The sequence below is a fragment of the Myotis lucifugus genome, unplaced genomic scaffold (genome assembly GCF_000147115.1).
Source record: "Myotis lucifugus unplaced genomic scaffold, Myoluc2.0 scaffold_114, whole genome shotgun sequence".
NCBI lineage: Eukaryota > Metazoa > Chordata > Mammalia > Chiroptera > Vespertilionidae > Myotis > Myotis lucifugus.
The window spans coordinates 3,020,981-3,042,387 of NW_005871162.1; the positions used below are offsets into that span (position 1 = coordinate 3,020,981).

Genomic DNA, 21,407 nt, shown 5'->3' on the forward strand with positions numbered 1-21,407 from the left:
GATCACCCCTAACCACCTTTGCCTGGCGGCCTGATCGCCACCAACTTCCCCCCCACCGCCAGCCTGATCACCCCCAACTGCCTTCCCCTGCCGGCCTGATTGCCCCCAACTGCCCTCCCCTGCCAGCCTGATCCCCCTAACTGCTCTCCCCTGCCAGCCTGATTGCCCCTAACCACCTCTGCCTCAGCCCCACCACCATGGCTTTGTCCAGAAGGACGTCCGGAAGGTCTCCTGGCTAATTAGCATATTACTCTTTTATTAGTATAGATACCTATAATAAGAGTTTACTAAGCTGATGATTTAAAAACACAAAAACCCAACATGTAACACAGAACTATTGATGTCTTAGTGAGACTGAAGAGAAATAATTTAGCAGGAATAGATCAAAGTTACAATTCTGAGAAAAAGGATGTTTTATTATTGTGACTTGACCATAATTATAATTATTATCATTTAAGAAAGTTACATAAATGCAGGCTGATCTTGAAAGCTTCAAAAAGCCAAATATAAAGTACAGAAAATAAATTAAATTGAAAAATGTACTAATTCTTCTACATGTTATGCAAAATCCTAACAAGAAACATTGCAATCATTATTCAAATAACATTAAAGATAATACGGGAGATGTTTGGTCTTAAATGTAAATTTAAATGCACAGTGTCTACAATAATAGATCAAAAAAAAATTCTATTTGCAATTTCTAACAGAAAAAATAAGTTAGTTTGCAAATACTCTGTATTCTTCAGGGAAATAAGAAAGCAGATCAAGGATCAAATGTTGCATAGTTTTATCAACCAGGCCACCTTTGACGATAATTTTTTAGGTTAGCTAAAATGAGCAATGGTAAAGCTCTACAAATATAACTAACTGATCTGTTATACTAGAGCTAGTACAGCTGCCCCCTTGAACAACGTGGGGGTTGGGGTGCTGAACCCATGAGCAGTCCACATATAACTTTGGTCGGCTCTCCACATTCACGGATTCCCAACCTCAAGCAGAAAATACTGTTTTGATCTAAGGTTGGTTGAATGCATGGATGTACAACCCGGGAATATGAAGAAACAACTCTATGTTAATTGAAAAAAATCTGCATGTAAGTGGATCCGGCCAGTTCTAACCCACATTGTTCAAGGATTAACTGTATTTTTATTTGTAGAGTTTACAAATCAAAATGTAACAAATAATTATAAGCCAGTATTGGCAGGAATACCAAATATTATTTCACAACTGCCACTACGTGCTTCTTCTTCTCTGACACAATCGGCACAGATCCAGGCTTGCTATGCTTGAGACGATTCACTTCCCTGAAAATAAGACAAAATATATAAAATATAAGCAAGTTTATGAGAAACTTAAACAAATAGAACTTTCTCAGAAAAATCACAAAACATTTTCTTTCACTGGAAAACCACTTATTGAAAAAAAAGGTTTTCACATGGATTAATAAAAAATAGCTAAAAAATAAACTTTTGTTATCCTAATTACTTGCTACTTCTCATTACTAATCAGTGTCCTTTATAAGTTAAAAAATGTGCAGAATTGTTAAAATATTTAAACTCAAGCCCAGTATCTACCCAAAGACAGAAAAATAATCTTTTGTTTAGTACAATTTTTTAAAAAAAGAGCTCCATTGTAGAATTTCTATAATACTTTGCATGAATTCAAGAACTGCAAAGAGAAGAATATTCCACAGGAAATAGTGATGAGTTCTGTGTCAGAGTCAAAAAGTTAGATTCCAGACGTTATGATGAAGCATATTAGAAAAAATTTTTATTTATGAAATGTGCACTATGAGTTCTTGGCATTCTTTATCTTTGAAAATACACAATATCTCTTAATTCTAGCTACATTAGAAGTAATTTTTAAAGACATTGTCTCTTTATAACAGTCCTCTAGTATGAGCAGAAGAATTTTCTTATTTTGATAAAAGTCATTTTCATTATCTGCCCTTTAAACATATTCTCAAAAATAGGTATTAGAAATTCTCACAATCTTATATGATTGTTGCTCCCCCTTTTTATTAGGGAAAAAAAAATTTCTAATGCACATGAACTGTTCCCTTGAAAGGCAGGTTTTTGTTTGTTTTTCACGATATTGGGGGTGGGGGGTGAATTAGAAAAAGTCAAATGCCCCAGAACATACTTCCGTCGGCGAGCTTCTTTCATGATGCGCTGTTCTTGAATCTGGCTGTAGATCGATTTCGGTAGATGGCGGTGACGAGCGATACGTTTTATATGAGGATGATATTGAAATTTCTCCTTCAACTTCTGGTTATAATCTTTGGCTGTCTTTTCTCGTGATGTAAGCTGAAAAAAATGCATTTTGATATTTTAATAAATGGTGTGTTCTTTGTTTTGCTTCAGTATAACAAAGCTGGGGGGATCCAAAAATTTCCCCCAAAACTACACTTTTATGATATGCAACCAAAACTGCCAATTGCAAGGTTATGTTAATAGTAATTCGCGAGCACTGAATTTCCTTTTAGACTGCATGCCTACAATGTAGACAAATGCCATCAAGTGAAAACAGCAGTTTAGAGATCAGGATTATGTGGACCACTGAGCTAGACATACAACGAACCACTTATATTAATCGCGGGGGTGTTTTTTTCCTGTAGAAACAACTACTGAACAGAAAGGAATAAGTGTTCTATTCTGTGATAACTAGTCTTTGTTTAACAATATTAAGGATGATAAGATTTAGAGGAACATTTAATAATGAATTGAAACCTAGAGTATAATACTTAGCAATCATTAAACCTAAAATAGAATTGTCTTTAATTACTGCTTATCATCTTGTGATTTTCCTACCAGGGCTAGGCAGAAAATAACTCACCCTTAACCTTTCCTTCTTAAACTTAATGTGTTTGTGATATAAATACTCTGTATGTTTCTTAGATGAAACATGAGACATTTAGAAAAACATCAAAACCAAACAAAAATAGCCATAACCCTATAACCCAGAGGTAGCTAGCCAATGATATTTTTATATTTTCATTGAATCTTTTTTAAAGTCTGGAGCTTTCTGTATTTTTTTAAAGTTATGTGTTTCACTGTGTCTTTAATGTTAAAAGACCTCAAAGGGACCTGCAGCCTTTAATCTGCCAGGTAACCATCAGAAGAAATAGGTGTTCTAAGTTGTGCACTTCCAGTCCCTAAGTCTTCTCTCCCTACCTCAAGGGAGACACAAAGAATCAAGAAGGCTCAAACATTATCAAACACCTGATTTGACAAAGGCCTCTGAAGATGCTTTTAACATGAAAAAAGGTAAATCTCTATACAGCCTTGTCTGTTTTGGTGACAGCCTTTCTTTTTATTACGATTATGCCAATGTGATCAAAATGCCTAAAGCATTTCAAATAAATTCTCTTTACAATATGATATCCAATAAAATTAGAAACTAGCTTTACTTGACAATGAAAGAGAGTGGGGTCTCTTACCACACCCAATTTTTCAGAAGCATTAGCTTTCCATAGACGAATGTTCATTTCATCAGATCCACACATAATGTACTTGCTGTCAGAAGTCCATTTTACACAGATAACATGTTGCATTCTCTTAGTGTGATATACTTCCCTGTAGAAGAGGAATTAAGTTAAAACCCCTAGGATTTTGGTACAGATTTTCTTGAACCACTGCCTAGCAAGTATCAGAATACCATTTTTGAGTCCTAAGAGAATACTAGTATAAGAGAAATTCAAATTCATTTGAACCAAACAAGATTCTATGCTAAGTGCTGGAGAATTGAAAATTTTTCCTGTCTTCAAGAAGTTACAGTGCAATAAGAAAAATATAAACAAACTAAGTAAAACTAGATGCTCAGAAAAGTTCATAAAATAATGGAAGTCATATAACACAAATAAAATATGTTGAAGCTGAAAAATGTTTTAACAATAAGAAATGGATTGTTGTTTAATAAGCCTCCACCACCCTCCAAATCAATTCTGGTCAATTTTCATTCTTTTCTTTTTTTATTTCTCAGGAAAACAAAATAAATGCAATGGATTCAAAGAGCACATTCTGCTATGTTGATTCTAATACACGATTTATGTTTTGGTCAAATTGTTTAAAAAGCTTAATTAACTGAAGTGAGAGTTGATTTGACATGTGTGAAAAGGGAGGGCTATAGAAGTGTCTGATGAGTTGAGGTAAGAATAATTCAATGAACGGAGCTGTCAAATATCATACCTATTTGGAAAGGCTGTGAAATATGCTAAGTGAATTCACAGAAGATCCTATATTGGGAAGTGTGAAGAAGAGCATTAAATAGCAAAAGACAAGGTCAGAAAAAATAAAAAGATGAGACTTCTGGAGAAATAAATTTTCCACATATGGATTAAAAATTATTCAAAATGCAGACTACTTGAGCGGAAAGAAAGAAGCTCAGCAAACTGCCCAGTAAGAGAAAACATATACATGATGACCAAATCAAATAGAGTTCACATCTATAAAGGTATCCCTGAAGTACACTCACAAAACTAGTCTTTTACACTGTTTTTAACAGATAGGCTTTGAGCTCTTGAATGAACATGTACATAAACCATAATAAAATTACTTCTAAAAATGGGGAAATGGTTAGAAAGAACATCCTATTAAAATGAAAATAGATTAGATTGCTTTTTTTAAATCCTCTCAATGCTCTGCTTTTACAAGACTCAATTCTTATAGCCTCTATATTTTTTTTAAAAAAGTTTTTATTGATTTTAGAGAGAGGAAGGAAGGGGGGGAGAGAGAGAGAAACATCGATCGGCTGCCTACTGCACACACCTTACTGGAGATCGAGCCCGCAACATAGGAATGTGCCCTGACTTGAATCAAACCAGCAACCTTTGGGTGCATAGGTCAACGCTCAACCAACTGAGCCACATAGGCCAGGGATAATCTCTACATATTTAACAGGCTGTTCCCCCTCCCCCCACAGCCACATAATGAATGTAAATATTAGGAAATTCAATCACACTTCGGTAAACATTAAAACCAACCTGTTCACCCAACCAGCATAGCTCAGTGGTTGATCATCGACCTATGAACCAGGAGGCCATGGTTCAATTCCCAGTCAGGGCACATGCCCAAGTGGCAGGCTCGATCCCCAGTGTGGGGCATGCAGGAGGCAGCTGATCAATGATTCTCTCTCATCATTGATGTTTCTGTCTCTCCCTCTCTTTGAATTCAATAAAAACATATTTAAAACATCCACAAAAACCTTAAAATGGCATCTAAGTTCTTATCTATCAAATATCTAAGTTCTTATCTAAACCTTATCTAAGTTCTTTACTATCAAATCAAAAACTTTTTAAAGTTTAATATTTTGGTATAAAGATGGAGACATATCATTTTACACATCTGTTCAAACCCATACAATGTACAATACCAAGATTAAACCCGAAGGTAAACTATAGATTTGAGGTGACTAATGTGTCAAGGTAGGCTCACCTTGGTAATAAATGTACCATTCTGGTGAATCATATTGATAATGGGGGAGGCCGTGCATATATGAGGTAAGGGGTATGTGGAAATTCTCTGTACCACCCTCTCAATTTTGTTATAAACCTAAAATTGCTCTAAAAAATAGTTTTTATTTGTAAAAGTTTACTATAAAACATTTAAAAATAATTCTAAAATTTTATATCAAATTATGTACATAAATATCCTCTTTAATGAAAGAAACTGCCAGCAGGCTGATGTTTCGCCCATAGATGATGCGGTGAAAGTTGTTGCTCCAAAGCAGAATACCAGGGTGTGAGCCCCATCATATAACACAACCAACCTTTCAACAAAGATAAACAATGACCAAGACAAGAAAAAAATAAATAAAAATAGGTGGCTTATTGGTGGCAACATACCTGCTTCTGCTTTTGTCCACAGGAAAGATTCGAATAGATTTATCAAAACTAGCGGACACAAACTCTTTCCCCGTGGGAGAATAATCCACGTCCAGCACCGCAGACACGTGATCCATGTGCACCATCACAGGAGTGTCCAGTGCGCGCATATCGAAAGTATATAAGCTGTAAAAGGATTTCAATTATTTGATAATGTTATGCCCAGATTTCAAGATCCCCAATAGACCACACCAGGGAGCCAGCCGTGTCCGATGCAAAAGCATAAGAGTCTTTATTTCAAACCCGGGTTTGGCTCCCCCACCCTCCTTACCAACTCAGCGGCAAGTGGTAAAGAGAGATGCAGCCCTGTGGTGAGAGAGGTTTTATAGTAATGGGAGGAGAGAGGACTGTGGGCCCTGCCGATTGACCAGGCGATGGAGGGCGTAGTCCTCGCCCTTTCAATACAAACTTCTATAAAGCAGCATATGCAGTACTAAGAGACATTAGTGAAAGTAAGACTTCTAGCTAAATAATGCACACCTAAATAAACAGCTCAATTCTTCACACAGCAGTTAAGGGATAGGAAAAAATATCAGTAGTTTTTATTATTCCTTAAGATTACACTTACACACTTTTATCCTTATAAACATAAATCTTGTAGAAAATGTAGAAATTTCAAAGAAGTACAGAAATATACTGATATATACCTGCTGAAAGCAGGTATCTGGGGTTTGTTTAGCTTCTATAATTGAAACTTTGCTGCTTACGGAGCTCAGAGCCGGGCCGAGGCAGGCGGGGAACCTTGGCTTCCTCCATCACTGGAGCAAGCAAGCCTCCTGCTCACTTCAGCTGCGTGGCTGCTGGCCACCATCTTAGTTGGCAGTTAATTTGCATATCGCCCTGATTAGCCAATGGGAAGCGTAGCGAAGGTACGGTCAATTACCCTTTTTGTCTTTTATTAGATAGCATAGAGAGAGAGAGGGGAATACTAAGTAGGAAACATATTTTATTAGTAAGACATACAAATGAGCCGTTTCTGATAGAAATAAGTAAGTATTTAAAAAAGGAAAACTTACTTGTAATCTTCATTTGCTGCAGTAAAAATGAAGGCTTCCATAGGGTTCCAACAAATTGTATTTGTTCTCATATCTAAGATGACCTGAAAAAGGAAGCATACCCTAACCTATTACTATGAAATCAATTCCCTCCAAAATGAATGCATGTCCCAATTTCATCTCCTTCCCTTTTTTTCATTAATTTAAGCAAATATTTACATTAATTAGTAAATACCTATTATGTAGGTACTCAAGTTGGTGCAATAGGAAAAGAAATCAACCAATAATTGCTTCCTGAACACACAGGCAGAGATGTAAATATTAAAAAATATACAAATGTTTAATAAATAGTGTCTTGACCTCAAATAACTTATATTTTAATCAGGAAAATGAGACATGATTGAAGCTAACCTATGAAGAACCGTATATTATAGAGTTTGTCACAGGAATATTTTGGGTAGGAAAATCTTTTGCTGTGTGTGACTGCCCACTGTAGGATGTTTAGCCTCTCAGGCACCTGCCCACTAAATGCCACTACCAGTCTCTAAAATGCCCCTCCCACATTTCAAAAAATATACCTGGTGGGGAAGTACCATCTGATTGAGAACTATACACTTAGGAGAGAAAAGATGAGAGAAATACTGGGAGTCTAGTAGATAGAACAAGGAAACAATAAAAAATAGCATCTCTGCATCCATCAAGGTGACCTGCATGTGAAAAATCCTATTTATATGTCCTTACTAACTGAAACAAATACATAAATGGGATATATACTGAGACCAGATTTTGGACAGTTTTGAAAGCCAGGCAACAGCTCTTGTCTTAAACCTAAAAGTAACGGAACACCATCCAAACATTGAGAATATAAGGGCAGAGGGGGCAGAAACTACTACTTATTTAACTAGTACTTCAAGTTAGCCTCTGCTAACTGCTTAAAGTATCATGTTTTATTCTCACCAATGTGCTGTGTTGTTACTAATATCACCATATTACAGAAGAAACATATTTTAAGTTACTGTTTAAAGCAGCCATGGGCAAACTACGGCCCGCGGGCCGAATCCGGCCCGTTTGAAATGAATAAAACTAAAAAAAAAAAAAACCGTACCCTTTTATGTAATGATGTTTACTTTGAATTTATATTAGTTCACACAAACACTCCATCCATGCTTTTGTTCCGGCCCTCCGGTCCAGTTTAAGAACCCATCATGGCCCTCGAGTCAAAAAGTTTGCCCACCCCTGGTTTAAAGTCTAAAACACAAGTTCATGTAGGATCTTCCCACTACAATACATGAATGAGAGAAATGATCAAAGTGGTACTTTGGAAAGGTTACCACACTTACCAAGTTCAAACGTCAATGAATATACTCTACTTCTTATATTTCTACATTTACTACATGTTATAAAAATGACTAAGGAACAACAAAAATATTAAAAGCATTTTTCTACATGTGGACTATGACGATGAACTCATGGTACATCAACGATGTCTATCCCTTCCTGTATGCTCACAATTCTTATACTGGCACTCTTCTCTTTACTGACAAGATTTCTCTCCCGTTAGAGTTAGCCTGAGGTTCTATTAGCTTCGGTATCTAACTCCTGGAATGACTACTTTGCACCATTGGGAAATCTGTCACCTTGAACAGGATAATGTTTGTCTAAATAAAATGCCAAACTAGTACCTGTCAGCCTGTAACTAAACAAATAAAGCTGGTTATGTAAATTAGTTATAAAACTTTCTGGAATAAAATACTGTGAGTGTCATATGGTAATCATGGGGCCTGAAATAAAGAGATGCAATACTTTCAATTAAAGAACTTTCAACTTAATAAGTATTAACTAGATGCTTAAAATGTATTGGTATTATGGGAGACACAAAGACAAGTAGGTTACAGTCCCTAGTGGAAATAAGGGTCTCTAAAAAGTATAGGGAGCTGAGAGAATGCCACTTTGGGTTCTAATAACATCTGAATGAAAAAGAATTTTTTAAAACACCGAAGATAGATTTACTCCTTATTTTGTAGCTCAATTTACCAAGGAACGCATTAACAATCGTGTAAAACTGAAGACAAGCTGAAACTTACCTTCTTCAGAGGAGTAGCTTGCCTCATATCATATAGTACTATATTCCTGTCAGAAGCACAACTTCCCAAGAGAAATGTCTAAAAATAAGTACAACAATCACCAGTTAAAAGCCAGGCTTGGCAGCAAACCATGTCCATTCAGTGAACAAATCATTTAATTACACTTTATGTTTAGGATACAAAGTTATAACATTAAAGTCCATTTTAAGAGGATATGATGAATCACTCATAATCTCAGCAACCTAAATATTTTCATTGTAAAAATCCATGTATATATTTTAGATGCCAGTGATAACATATATCTAATTCTGTATTCTGTTTTATAACAGAACATATTTTATTTATCCATGATTCACTTAGACCTGTTTCTATTTTTCAGTATTATAAATGACACTTCAATAAACGCTTTTACACACTTAGCTTTTCTAAGGATAAAATTTCAGTAGAGGCATTACTGAATCAAAAAGCATTAAAAAACGTTATGGCTAATCGCTTTCAGAGAGTTGTACCAATAGACACTGCAATGTGGAAATATGTCAATGTTACGGTAACTGCAACACTAGGCAGTGTCATTTAAGAGTTAATATCTGCATGACACTATTTTCTAATTATGTAAATTATTACTTTATTAGTAGTTAAACATGTCCTCAGGTATATTAGCTCTCTGTATAAATTAGGCCTATCTTTTGTTTAACTGTTTCACGATGTTTCAAATATTCACTTGTAAGTCAGTTATAAATGTGCAAGGTACTTACACAACCCTTGGCATTTGGTGAAAATAAGCCCTTTAGCTACCAATGGAGCCCCGAACCCACCCTTTGTAGCACCATTCCTCCTCACTCAGGGTTCCTGATGCCAAGAACTCTTGGCTTCTGCCTACTAATTGCTTCATAGAGCAAGTGTTAAGAAGACCAAGACTTATTTACTAAATATCTGTAAGGCCAGCTCCTACTGCATGTGTGTACAAAGTTCAAATAAAACACATCATGACCTCCAAAACACTCCTTTTACATCACTTCCTCTCTGAGACTTTCTCCTAGTTAGTGACTCCTCTCAACCTTTCTTGGTGTCTCATTATGTCTTCTCAAGGTCTGACCAGGTTCCACTGATAAATATAGACTTTGACCTGAGCAAAGCAGAAATTCTACCTGGACTGAAAACTGACTTTCACACTGTAAATGGGGTAATGCTTAGTATAAACTTTTGGCTTTAGTAGAATTCTAGGCTTCAATATTTTAACTGAGAATTTATTAATAACCGGAGGAGACAAATACACTCCATTTGTACATAGCAACATGCCCTTTCCATTAAGTTTAATACAGGATAAGAGGCATGCACATCATTTGCTTTTACCACCAGGTCAGTTCACGAGGTTAAAAAAATAAAATAAAATAAAATAAACCCACACACAGCTGAACAGAGTATTATACAGACAAATTTGAAAAACATGGTCATGGTCGTAGGTCATGTCTAATAATTATAATTTTAGAAGTGTCATCAGTTCTTCTGACACAGATGTTCACCAAAACACAGAAGCAAAAGATCCTCCCTCAGAGAATCAATACCTGCCTGTTCCTTTAAAAAAAAAAAAAGTAGTAATATCACCATCTTCAACTTGGATTGCACCTCTTAAAAATATTCACATACATTATCACATTTTACATTGACAACAAACCTGTGAAGTACACTGGAAGATAGAATTAATCTTATTTTAAAAATATACAAATGTAGAGAAAACCCTGGATTGTACAAGGTCAAAGGCAGGTGCAAAGGCATGTCGGCACTAGGTACGCCCTGGGGCAGGAGGAGGGTCTCTGACTGGCTTCTCAGCAGCACCACAAGGCAAGCTCACACCACAGGGCAGCATCTCAAGCCATTTGTATGCCTTGCTGCTCTGACTTGGCCTTTCTACCCTTCTTTTGTCAACTGTGGGTCTCTGAGAGTGTACTAGTAAAACTTGCATATCAGGACTTTCTCTCACACTATCTGATACTCTCTTAATAACTTCAAAAATCAGCTTACAAAGAAAGCAATTTCCTTGTCCTTCTATAGGAAAAAGCATCTCTACCGATGCACCTACTGTTATATATTCAGAAAAGGCTCTGTGAAAGCTCTGGAGTCCAAGGGCTAGTTTAGCCTTCGGGGGAATTTGCCCAGCTCATTGTGTAATAAACTAGTTTATTACAATGACTGCCCACTGTAGGATGTTTAGCCTCTCAGGCACCTGCCCACTAAATGCCACTAGCAGGTATAAATATAACTCTCTCTCCCGTTAGAGTTAGCCTGCTAGTGGCATTTAGTGGGCAGGTGCCCACTAAATATTATTTAAATATATTTATTTAAATATAAATATAAATATAAATATAAATATAATTATATAACAGCTCATTGTTATACTGAACTAATCTCCTTTCCTAAATTTGGACCTGACAGTAAGTGACAGCCAATCCCCAACTCTTCCCTTAGGCCTGGAAGGAATCAGGAATCACAATTCATACTTTTAGAAAAGAAAAACATAACTAATTATCATGCAGCACAATATCTAACATATTATTATGAAGCACTGGTGCTTATTTAATTACAAATAATTAAAGAAAACAATGCTCAATTCTCCTCCTTCTAACCTCTAAGAGAGTTAATAAAAATTAACATCAACAAATCAACCAACGACAAGTGCTGGCGAGGATGTGGAGAAAAAGGGCCCCTCGTGCACTGCTGGTGGGAATGCAGACTGGTGCAGCCACTGTGGAGAACAGTATGGAGTTTCCTCAATAAACTAAAAATGGAACTCCCACTTGACCCAGCAATCCCACTTCCAGGAATATATCCCAAGAAACCAGAAACACCAATCAGAAAGGATATATGCACCCCTATGTTCATAGCAGCACAATTTACCATAGCTAAGATCTGGAAACAGCCTAAGGGCCCATCAGCAGACGAATGGATTAAAAAACTGTGGTACAGCTACACAATGGAATACTACACTGCTGTAAAAAAGAAGGAACTCTTACCATTTGCAACAGCATAGATGGACCTAGAGAGCATTATGCTAAGTGAAATAAGCCAGTCAGAGAAAGATAAATATCACATGATCTCATTCATTTGTGGAATATAGTGAACAACATAAACCAATGAACAAAAATAGATTCAGAGACAGAGAAGCATCAAACTGACTATCAAACCTCAGAGGGAAGGCAGGGGAGGAGGGTGGGATAAGACATCAACCAAAGGACTTGTATGCATGCATATAAGCATTACCAATGGACACAGCCACTAAGGGGGATGAGGGCATGTGCTGGGGGGCGTGGGAGTGGCTGGGGAGAGGTCAATGGAGGAAAAAAAATATTTTGTAATAGCTATGTATGGGGGGGGCGGGGGGGGGGGTACTTGAAATATCAGGGGGACCACTCTGTAAAATACATGATTGTCTAACCATAAAAAAATAAGTAAAAAATAAAATAATTCACATTTTCCTAAAGGTACAATGATGTAATCTGTGGTAGATAAGTGTTGAAGGTCTAAGAAAACTGAATTGTCACAGTACAGCACTTGCTTGAATTCGAACCCCATGAACACACCTCCTCTAACGGCTCTAAATACTATTATCTGGGACTAAACTGCAGACAAATGTGTTGAGATCTGATCAAAGGTGTTAGAACTCAGATAGAATCTGGAAAGTTGACCAAATGCCAGAAACATAATCAAAACTCAGAAAATATTATATCACATGTTTAAAAGTTTCCTACACAGAGCTGAAATTATTAATAAGGAAACAATAAGCAAAAAATATTTTAAAAAAGAAACATTACCTCAATTGGATTAAATTTGACACTACTTATACTGTCAAATCCCCAGGTCATTGAACATATAGGACTGGTTTTCTGTTCATCCCAAATGTCTACTTGCTGTCCACATGTGGCAAAAATTCCTTCTTTCCAGTGATGATCAATTCCTGTATACACTGTCTTTAAAAGCAAAGAGATTGTTACAGATAGATCGTGTCTACAGAATAATTTTAAAAATATATTTATCTACCCTCTCATTTTTTTAAATTTTTTTTTTTTAGAAAAATCCCTGTTCACAAAGAAACTTCTTTGAAGCCCTTACTTAAAGGAAAAGACAGTACCATAAGGAGTGATGTGTCTTTATCACACATTCTGGGAATAAAGAAAAAAGTTAACATGGGATGCATTTAGTTAAGTTTGAAAATATATCACTTAAGCAATTTTAAAATCATCATTGGGTATTGAAGGATCTAATGAAATAGAAAGGTAATTTCTAAAAAACTTCATCTCACATAAAGTACTGACTCCTAGGACAGAAACACAGATACCAACAACCAGATTAAAATTTAGAGAGAAAAATGAAATCAGTGAGGGTGGGTACTAATATTGTTAACAGCAATACAATCTCATAAATTTGATATTATCCACTTAAAATATGTGATAAATCTATTCAGGTCCAGATTAAAGTCTGCCTTTGTACTTCATGGCAAAAATCGCTTGAAAGCAAATTAGAGGGAAATATTTATCCAATACTTAAAGCTTTTAAGAACTTAGCAGCATCTGCAGATTTCTAATTATTTTCTATTCACGAAAGCAAGGCCTACAAATGTTCCCACAATTTTAGAATTGCCCATACCACAGAAGTAGGAGTAAGACTAAATATTTCAAAAATCTTTTGGAATTTAGAGGAAAAGCATTTTACAACTATGAAACCAATTTTGTTTCAGGCATTATTGACAACTAGAGGCCCAGTGCACGACAGTCGTGCACTGGGGGGTGGAGGGTCCCTCAGCCCGGCCTGCGCCCTCTCGCAGTCTGGGACCCCTCAGGGATGTCCGCTTGCCGGCTTAGGCCTGCTCCCCTCTCAATGTACTACAATGAACACTGAAGAACTGTTCATATTCTTTAACTGCAAAAGACCACAATCCATTAGATATTGCTTAAAATAGGTTACTTAATACAGCCTAAAGTCTTTAATTTCTTATTTACATCTTTTTTGGAAATTAAAATTATGAAATAATTTGAAAAAGGAAGAATTATATTAGACAAAGTATGGGTCAACTTATTTTTGTACCTTTCCTAATATTGTATGCAATGGCTCTTCCTCTTCTCCAAAGCCCGGTCCATCCATTTTCCACTGCTTCACAGTTTTGTCATCACCAACCTAAAAATATTTATTATGGTGATGATAATGAACATTTATAACTTTTAAACTTGCCAACATATACATCAAACTATAAACATCTCCAGTTTTAAAAATAACATACAATATTAGGCCACTATTGTAATTACTGATGCATTTATATCACCTTGTTATACTAAATAAAGATGTGTAACAAACACAAATAGCACATAAATTAAAAATAAAATAGTATGAGTAGAGCAAAATAAAATGAGAGGAACAAAGTTAGGTCACATATAAATGCAAGAATGCATATTGCAATAGGATGGCATTTCAAATTACAGAGAAAAATAGATTCTAATAAAATGATATTAGATATCAGGGAGACCATTTAAAAATTGGAACTAATCTGATGCCTGCTTTACAAAGAAATTCCACATACTTTATTTATTATGTTTTTATTTTAAATTATGTTTTTATCTATTTTTATTTTTTTTTAACTTTTTAATATATTTTATTGATTTTTTACAGAGAGGAAGGGAAAGGGATAGAGAGTTAGAAACATCGATGAGAGAGAAACATCGATCAGCTGCCTCCTGCACACCCCCCACTGGGGATGTGCCCACAACCAAGGTACATGCCCTTGACTGGAATCGAACCCGGGACCCCCCAGTCCCCAGGCCGATGCTCTATCCAGTGAGCCAAACCGGCCAGGGCTGTTTTTATCTATTTTTAGAGAGGGGGAAGGGAGAGAGATAGAGAGATAGAAACATCCATCAGAGAGAAACATGGACCAGCTGCCACCAGCCCACAACCTGGGCATGTGTCTTGACCAGGAATTGATCCCATGACTTCTTGGTTCACGGATCGATGCTCAACCACTGAGCCACAATGAGCTGGGCAAATTGCACATACTTTTAAATGTGAAAAATGAAACACATAAAAATCTAGAGAGAAGACCTTTTTGTAATCTTGGCATGAATCAAGTCCTTCTATGCCTGATACAAAACTCCAGAAACTATTATGTTAGTGGTTTTCAAACTGGACTACAGACCTCTGAAGGACCCTGAGAATTTTTCAGAGATCCATGAGGTCAAAACTATTTCCATAATGTTAGTTAAGTCATCATTTGCTTTATCACTGTGCTCATAAATGTACAGATGGTAAAGAAATATTGATGGTACAAATGTTGGCACCTTAGCCTAGACCAAGACAAGAAATTATGGTAACTTAGACTTGGGTGTGTGGCAGATAATGTTCAAGATATTAGGTGAAACAAGTTATAAAACAAAATGCATAATATGACCTGGTTTGGGTGAAAAAATTCTGGAAAAGGATAGTGGTGATTATTGCACAGTGATGTGACATACTTAAGTCCACTGAAATGTACACTTAAAAATGGTTACAATGGTAAACTTTATGTTATGTATATCTTACCTCCCCACATACGCAATGATTTATTTCTTCAATGACTTTCAACTGACACAATACAACTTACTCATCCCTAGCACTGAAAATCCTCCAGAATAAAATAAACTACCTTTCTAGCCTCACCTTGCATTAATCCTACTTCTCAGTGTTCTATAGGATATTAGTTCACTATTATATTAGGTAATTTATTAAAAAATCAAAAAGCATTGGGAAGGGTGGATTACATAAAGAAAACTAGTACTTTTCAAGGTTTTAGTAAGTTATTTTGCATTGTGAAACCCCAAAAGAGCCTTGGAAGGAATAAATGAACTTAGAAAATACTCAATTAGATCAGTCTTATACGTGTTGAAAAGAGTTAATAACGTAACTGTATTATACTTACAGTAAAAAAAGAACTCCCACAAAAACGCGTACATATTCCTCGTACAAAACCTTCATGTGCCTGTATTGTACGGATACAGTTTCGTTTGGTCAAGTTCCAAATTCTGACCTATGATAAAATATACCAGGAAATTTCAATAAATTGTAATTTCAATAAAATGTTCAGGCACAGGACAATTTTCCAAGAAAAAATAAATTAAATTAAACACTGAAAAAAGCTATGAATCATTCTATCAGCTAAAACCAAAATACTCAGATTATAATAATGCAATAATTAATGGTAAGTATACTGAAGGCTGAACATTCCATCTGTTAAATACTCTGTTGATTCTAGTTTAAAGTGTTTCAAAGCTTTCTTTACCAGAGTGAAAAGTAATTAAGTGTTGAATCATTAAAAACATCCTGTTATTAATAGAACTCACACGGAAATATCTTTATTATAAACATGTTTTATTATTTACTATGAAATTAAGACTTAACCTACTACATTTTTTAATTTCTTGGGTTTAGATAAAAAACTACTGAAATTACTAATTCAATCCTGAGAATTAAAAGAAAACAAATATATAAAAATGAAATAAAACCAATGAAAACCCACAGTAACTCAAAATTAAAGGAAGAAATTTGTAACATTTTTAGCTTAAAGTAACGTTTAGAGTGACACTTGCCTCTCCATCACATGCCCCAGAAAGGACAGTAGCCAGGCTCTTTGGGTGCTTTGCCAAGCAATTGACTCCATCTCGGTGACCATCCAGAGAAGCAAGGAATGGTTTTGCAAATACCCGTTCCAGTTTGGTAGCATTTAAAGCTCTTACGTATTCTCGTGGGACCTCAAAAGGATGCAAGGTAGGATCATAGTTTCTTGGAACTGAAATAAGAATGACTCCTCTTAATAAAACAAATCACATTTAATATTTCCGCGGTCTTCCTCAGCTAAGCATTCAATTTGTTATGCAATAAGCCATTGTTAGGGACACTGCTCTATGTCTGGCACTGTGAAGAATACAAAAGTGGAAGACCTTTTGTCCAGAAACCTTTCCAAAATTGCCAAAAAATCATGGAATGCATTTATTTTGCAAAATAATTACACCCTATATATACACATAATTTTCCCTTTTATATGTCCTACTACACCTTCAACTGGTTGTAAGCTTTCAGGGGCAGGGCTTCCACTACATCCTTCACTTGTACTCTTCACCTGTACGCACAAAACAAGTGCATGATAAATGTTTGCCCGACTGAACGCTAAGCAACTTGTGGGGCAGGGAACATTAATAATCTCCTGTGCTAATCACTGTAGTGTCAGGCATACACTGTTGTGATTATGATTATAGCTATTTATTGAGCACTTTCCATGTTTGTTTCCCATGTGTCAGGCACTGTTGCAAATACCTTATATTAACTCATTTAATCTCCACAACACCCTATGGGTTAGGTTCTATTACTATTTCCCACTTTATATATAGACTAGAGGCCCGGTGCACAAAATTTGTGCACTGGAGGGTGGGGGTCCCTCAGTCTAGCCTGCCCCCTCTCAGTCCGGGAGCCCTCAGTGGATGTCCTACTGACAGCTTAGGCCCGTTCCCTCGGGGGAGAGGGCCTAAGCCACAGTCTGGCAGCAGGGGCTCAGAGCAGGCGCCCCGTGTGTGTGTGTCCCCGCTGGGGGCCTGCCCTCAGCCACACCACGGAGGCTTGGAGCAGGCGCCCCTGTGTTGATCTCTCAGGCTCCTGGCCAAGCCTGCATGTTGTTCTCTCCCTTGAGTGGCAGCCAGGGCAGGTGGGAAGCTTGGCTTCCTCCATCGCCGGAGGAACCCAAGCCTCCAGCTCCGTGGCTGCCGCCATCTTTGTTGGGTTAATTTGCATACTCGCCCTGATTGGCTGGTAGGTGTAGCGGAGTGACACCAATTTGCATGTTTCTCTTTTATTAGTGTAGATGGAGAAACTGAGGCACAGAGAGATAACTTGCCTATGAAGTGAAGGAGTCAGGATTCAAACCAAGGAAGTCTGGCTCCAGAATCAATGTTCTTAACTATTGTGCTATGCTGCCAAACAGGCTGTTTCAGTTAATAATTATGCTTAGGAAATCATTTGAAGCCCACAGGTCTAAAAAACCCTCAGTGTCTAAAGTAGATGTATCTTTGGGAGGGGAGAGGGAGTAAGGGAGAGGATGAGGGAAAAGAGGAGGGGGAGACAGAGAGAAAGAGAGAGATGTGAGAAGCATCCATCAGTTGCCTCCCACATGCAACCACACGAGGGATCAAACATGCAATTTGGTTATGTGCCCTGACCAGGAATCGAACCTTTTGGTGCATGGAACAATGTTCCAACCTACTGCGCTACGCTGGCCAAGGCTGCTGTCACTTCTTTTTGACTCCCTGATAATAATGGTCTGTGGATAAACACAGAGATTCTACACAGGATGAACCCACAGGGTGATCTGGTCATAAATTCCCAAATGGGCAGGTCATGGTGTATAGCCACATCCCAGGCATAACTTCTTTAGAAAAAGGTTCATCTTTGCCTTTAAGCAAGACCAGTCCATTGCTTCTGTGCATCTAGGTTAACAAACCTTTGAAATAAGCATAAACTACCATCAAGAGAGCACAAAATCTTGTTAAAACTCATAAAAGAAACTGCAAAACTGTCATTCTCCGGAGCATCTGAAATTTTGCTTCCTGGCAATTGCCAGTTTGGCTCAAATAAATTCTTATAAAAATTCTCTACAGGTGTGGAAGTTTCTTACATCATCAGTGCTGATCCCAACATTCAATCAGGCTTAAAGATCAGTCATTCTTACGTATTCCGTCTTCCACATTCGAAGATGAAATGTGCCAAAACTTAAAGTCCTACTCAAACTCTCTTGGAAATACTTCTTATTCATTCTTCCCTCTCTTTTCCTACCTCTAGTAACTTAGTTTTGGCCCTTATTACTTTATACTTGAACTACTGTAATATCATCTCGACTCTATTTGGTGGCAGTTTACACTATCGCCAGATTAATCATTTTAAAACACGGCCTTTACATGTTGCTCCCATGCTCAAAACTTTCAAAGCCCCCTACAGTGGTAGTCTTCAAACTCATTAGTAACAGAGTTTTTAAGCAGATCTCTCCCCCTCAACCATATACACTGAGTGGTCAGATTATTATGACCAGCCAGATTATTATGACCACCCCATCAGTACAATGAAGTGAATTAGTTATGCAAATAATAATAATAATAATAAAACCTTGAGAGTATTTGCTTAGGAAGTTTTCAATATTCAGTATTTTTGGAAGTGTCAATGAAGTACTGATGGGGTGGTCATAATAATCTGGCCACTCAGTGTATATGTATACTAAAGGCCCGGTGCACGAAATTCATGCATGGGGGTAGGGGGGAGGTCCCTCAGCCCGGCCTGCACCCTATCCAATCCGGGACCCCTGCCTGCCTAATCACACCTAACCACCTCTGCCTGCCAGCCTGATCCTCCTAACTGCTCTCCCCCCCGGACGGCCTGATCCCCCTAACTGCTCTCCGCTGCCGAACTGATCCCCCTATCTGCTCTCCCCTGCCAACCTGATCCTCCTAACTGCTCTCCCCTGCCCACCCCAGGTCAATGAATAAAAATACTCAAATAAAGATATGGATGCTGCACAAAATTTGCAAGGAAATAACAGCTAAACAAGAATGAAAGGATAAAGAAAGGTAACAAATGTGTTCCTTATGCTTTACAGAGCTCCAATACATTTATTTTTCCATTTTGCTGTTAACACTTCTATCATGAAGTATAAAAAAATAGGAAGATATATCCTATCCTATATAATAAAAGCCTAATATGCTAAGTGTCCAGTTGTTTGTTCAACCAATCAAAGCATAATATGCTAATGATATGCTAAGGCCGCTCAACCACTCGCTCTGACATGCACTGACCACCAGGGGGCAGGCAGCTGACCGGTCGACCAGTCACTATGACGTGCACGGACCACCAGGGGGCAGAAGCTCTGACCGCTACATTAGCTTGTGGCTGAGGTCCAGGCAATCAGGACTGAGTGAGATGGGCTGGACACACCCTGGAGCCGTCCCACAGTCCCTCCCCGGTCCCGACCATGCACCGGTGGGGTCCCTTGACCTGGCTGAGGGACCCCCACCCCCAGTGCACGAATTTCGTGCACCAGGCCTCTAGTAGAAAATAAGTAAGAACTTCAACAACAAGATCAGATAACTAATCACCTCCTAACACTGAGATTCCATGACTAGCCAAGTCATTCACTCATTCCTGCATTAAGATAATGCCTAAAATGCACTCAGACTGGTAAGAGTAAATATAAACTACTTGTGAGAAAGGCAAAAGTAGAGAGAAAGATGAAACCAGGTTCAAGAAATAGAGACGATGTCAAATCCAAGTGACAGACCCTAATGCGTATCCGAAACATTCCTGTCTTGTTCCTTAAACTGTAAGCATCTTGTGAATATTTACTTCTTAGCAATGCTCATATGTATACTGATAGCCTCTATCTCATTACTCAACCAAAATAATGAAATAGTGCCCCAGCCTCAATTTCCATCACTTCTCCCTTACGCAACTCTGATGACATGACCCCCAAGTTCATTTTTGCCTTAAGGCCTTTGAACTTATCCTCACTTATAAGTCTGTTGACATTTGGTTGGCCCCTTGTCACTTAGCTATCATGAGCAACAATATAATTCATAAAGAGTCAGCATGTTAATGGGGGAAGAGCCCAGGACGGAAAAACAAAAACTCATTAATTTCATTAACCATTTCCAATTCCAGGAGTTGTTCCTAAGAGAAAACGGATGGCTTTGTTTCACCTGTATCTCTTCCTACATCCAGACGTAGGTAATTTTCAGTAACAAAGTGGCCAGGAGTTAGAGCAGCAGTAAGGTTTGGAGAAACCTTAATTTAATTGTTAAATCCTTCAATCCACGACTGTGGCTCATTCAAGTTGCATTTTCCAACAGCTGGAACCTGAGAACCATCTTGGAGCCGCACGGGGGGGGGGGGGGGGGACGGGGGAGCGGAAGCATTCTTCAAGGAGCTAACTTTCGCACTGACCACAGGCCAAGTTCTTTTAAAAAGGACTTCAGGAGAGTTATCTGCTGCCCCGTCCCGCCATTGCCCGATCTGTAAAGAGTCCGCCTTGGCGAAAGCGGGGTAGGGAGAGAAAGAGACCACAGCGCCGGGCTCCCCGCCAGGCCTCCTCCGTGGAAGCGAGGCCAGACCCAGGCCGCGAGCTCCCTGCGAACCGGGCTCACCTCTCTGCAAGTCCAACTTGGTTTCGCGGACGTAGTTGTCCGGGTTCCGGCTCAGCATCTTCACCTTCATCTTGGCTGCCGGTGGCTCACCCACTCCACGAGCCTTTCCCCTCCGGGTTCCGGGTCCCGCCCCCTCCCCTAGCACATGCTACTTCCGCTTCTTCTCGAAGACTTCCGGTCACGTGACTCCCGCGGCTCGGACTCCGCCTCCCCGGCTGGGCCCCGCGGCGCTCCGTAGCTCCCCGCAGAGGTG

The 21,407-nt window shown here is 38.1% G+C and overlaps 1 protein-coding gene across 1 annotated transcript; it reads right to left on the reverse strand.

The window, feature by feature from the left end:
• Positions 1-389: 389 nt before the first annotated feature.
• On the reverse strand, positions 390-21,340 carry DCAF13 (DDB1 and CUL4 associated factor 13). The gene is made up of 11 exons (XM_006093349.3): positions 21,155-21,340; positions 16,568-16,767; positions 15,901-16,008; positions 14,040-14,129; positions 12,770-12,925; positions 8,961-9,038; positions 6,898-6,980; positions 5,843-6,007; positions 3,440-3,575; positions 2,143-2,306; positions 390-1,304 (listed from the first exon to the last, which is right to left on the reverse strand). Exons 1-11 carry the CDS (start codon positions 21,222-21,224, stop codon positions 1,217-1,219), a joined length of 1,338 nt encoding a protein of 445 aa, XP_006093411.1. The 5' UTR covers positions 21,225-21,340; the 3' UTR covers positions 390-1,216.
• Positions 21,341-21,407: the final 67 nt, after the last annotated feature.

Excerpts from the sequence above, each read along its gene's own strand:
- DCAF13 (XM_006093349.3), bottom strand. The coding sequence starts at position 21,224 with ATGAAGGTGAAGATGCTGAGCCGGAACCCGGACAACTACGTCCGCGAA. Across the intron at positions 12,926-14,039 it reads TGCATACAATATTAGGAAAG|ACAGTGTATACAGGAATTGA; the intron begins GTACAAAAATAA and ends TTGCTTTTAAAG. Across the intron at positions 3,576-5,842 it reads GTGGACAAAAGCAGAAGCAG|GGAAGTATATCACACTAAGA; the intron begins GTATGTTGCCAC and ends CCTCTTCTACAG.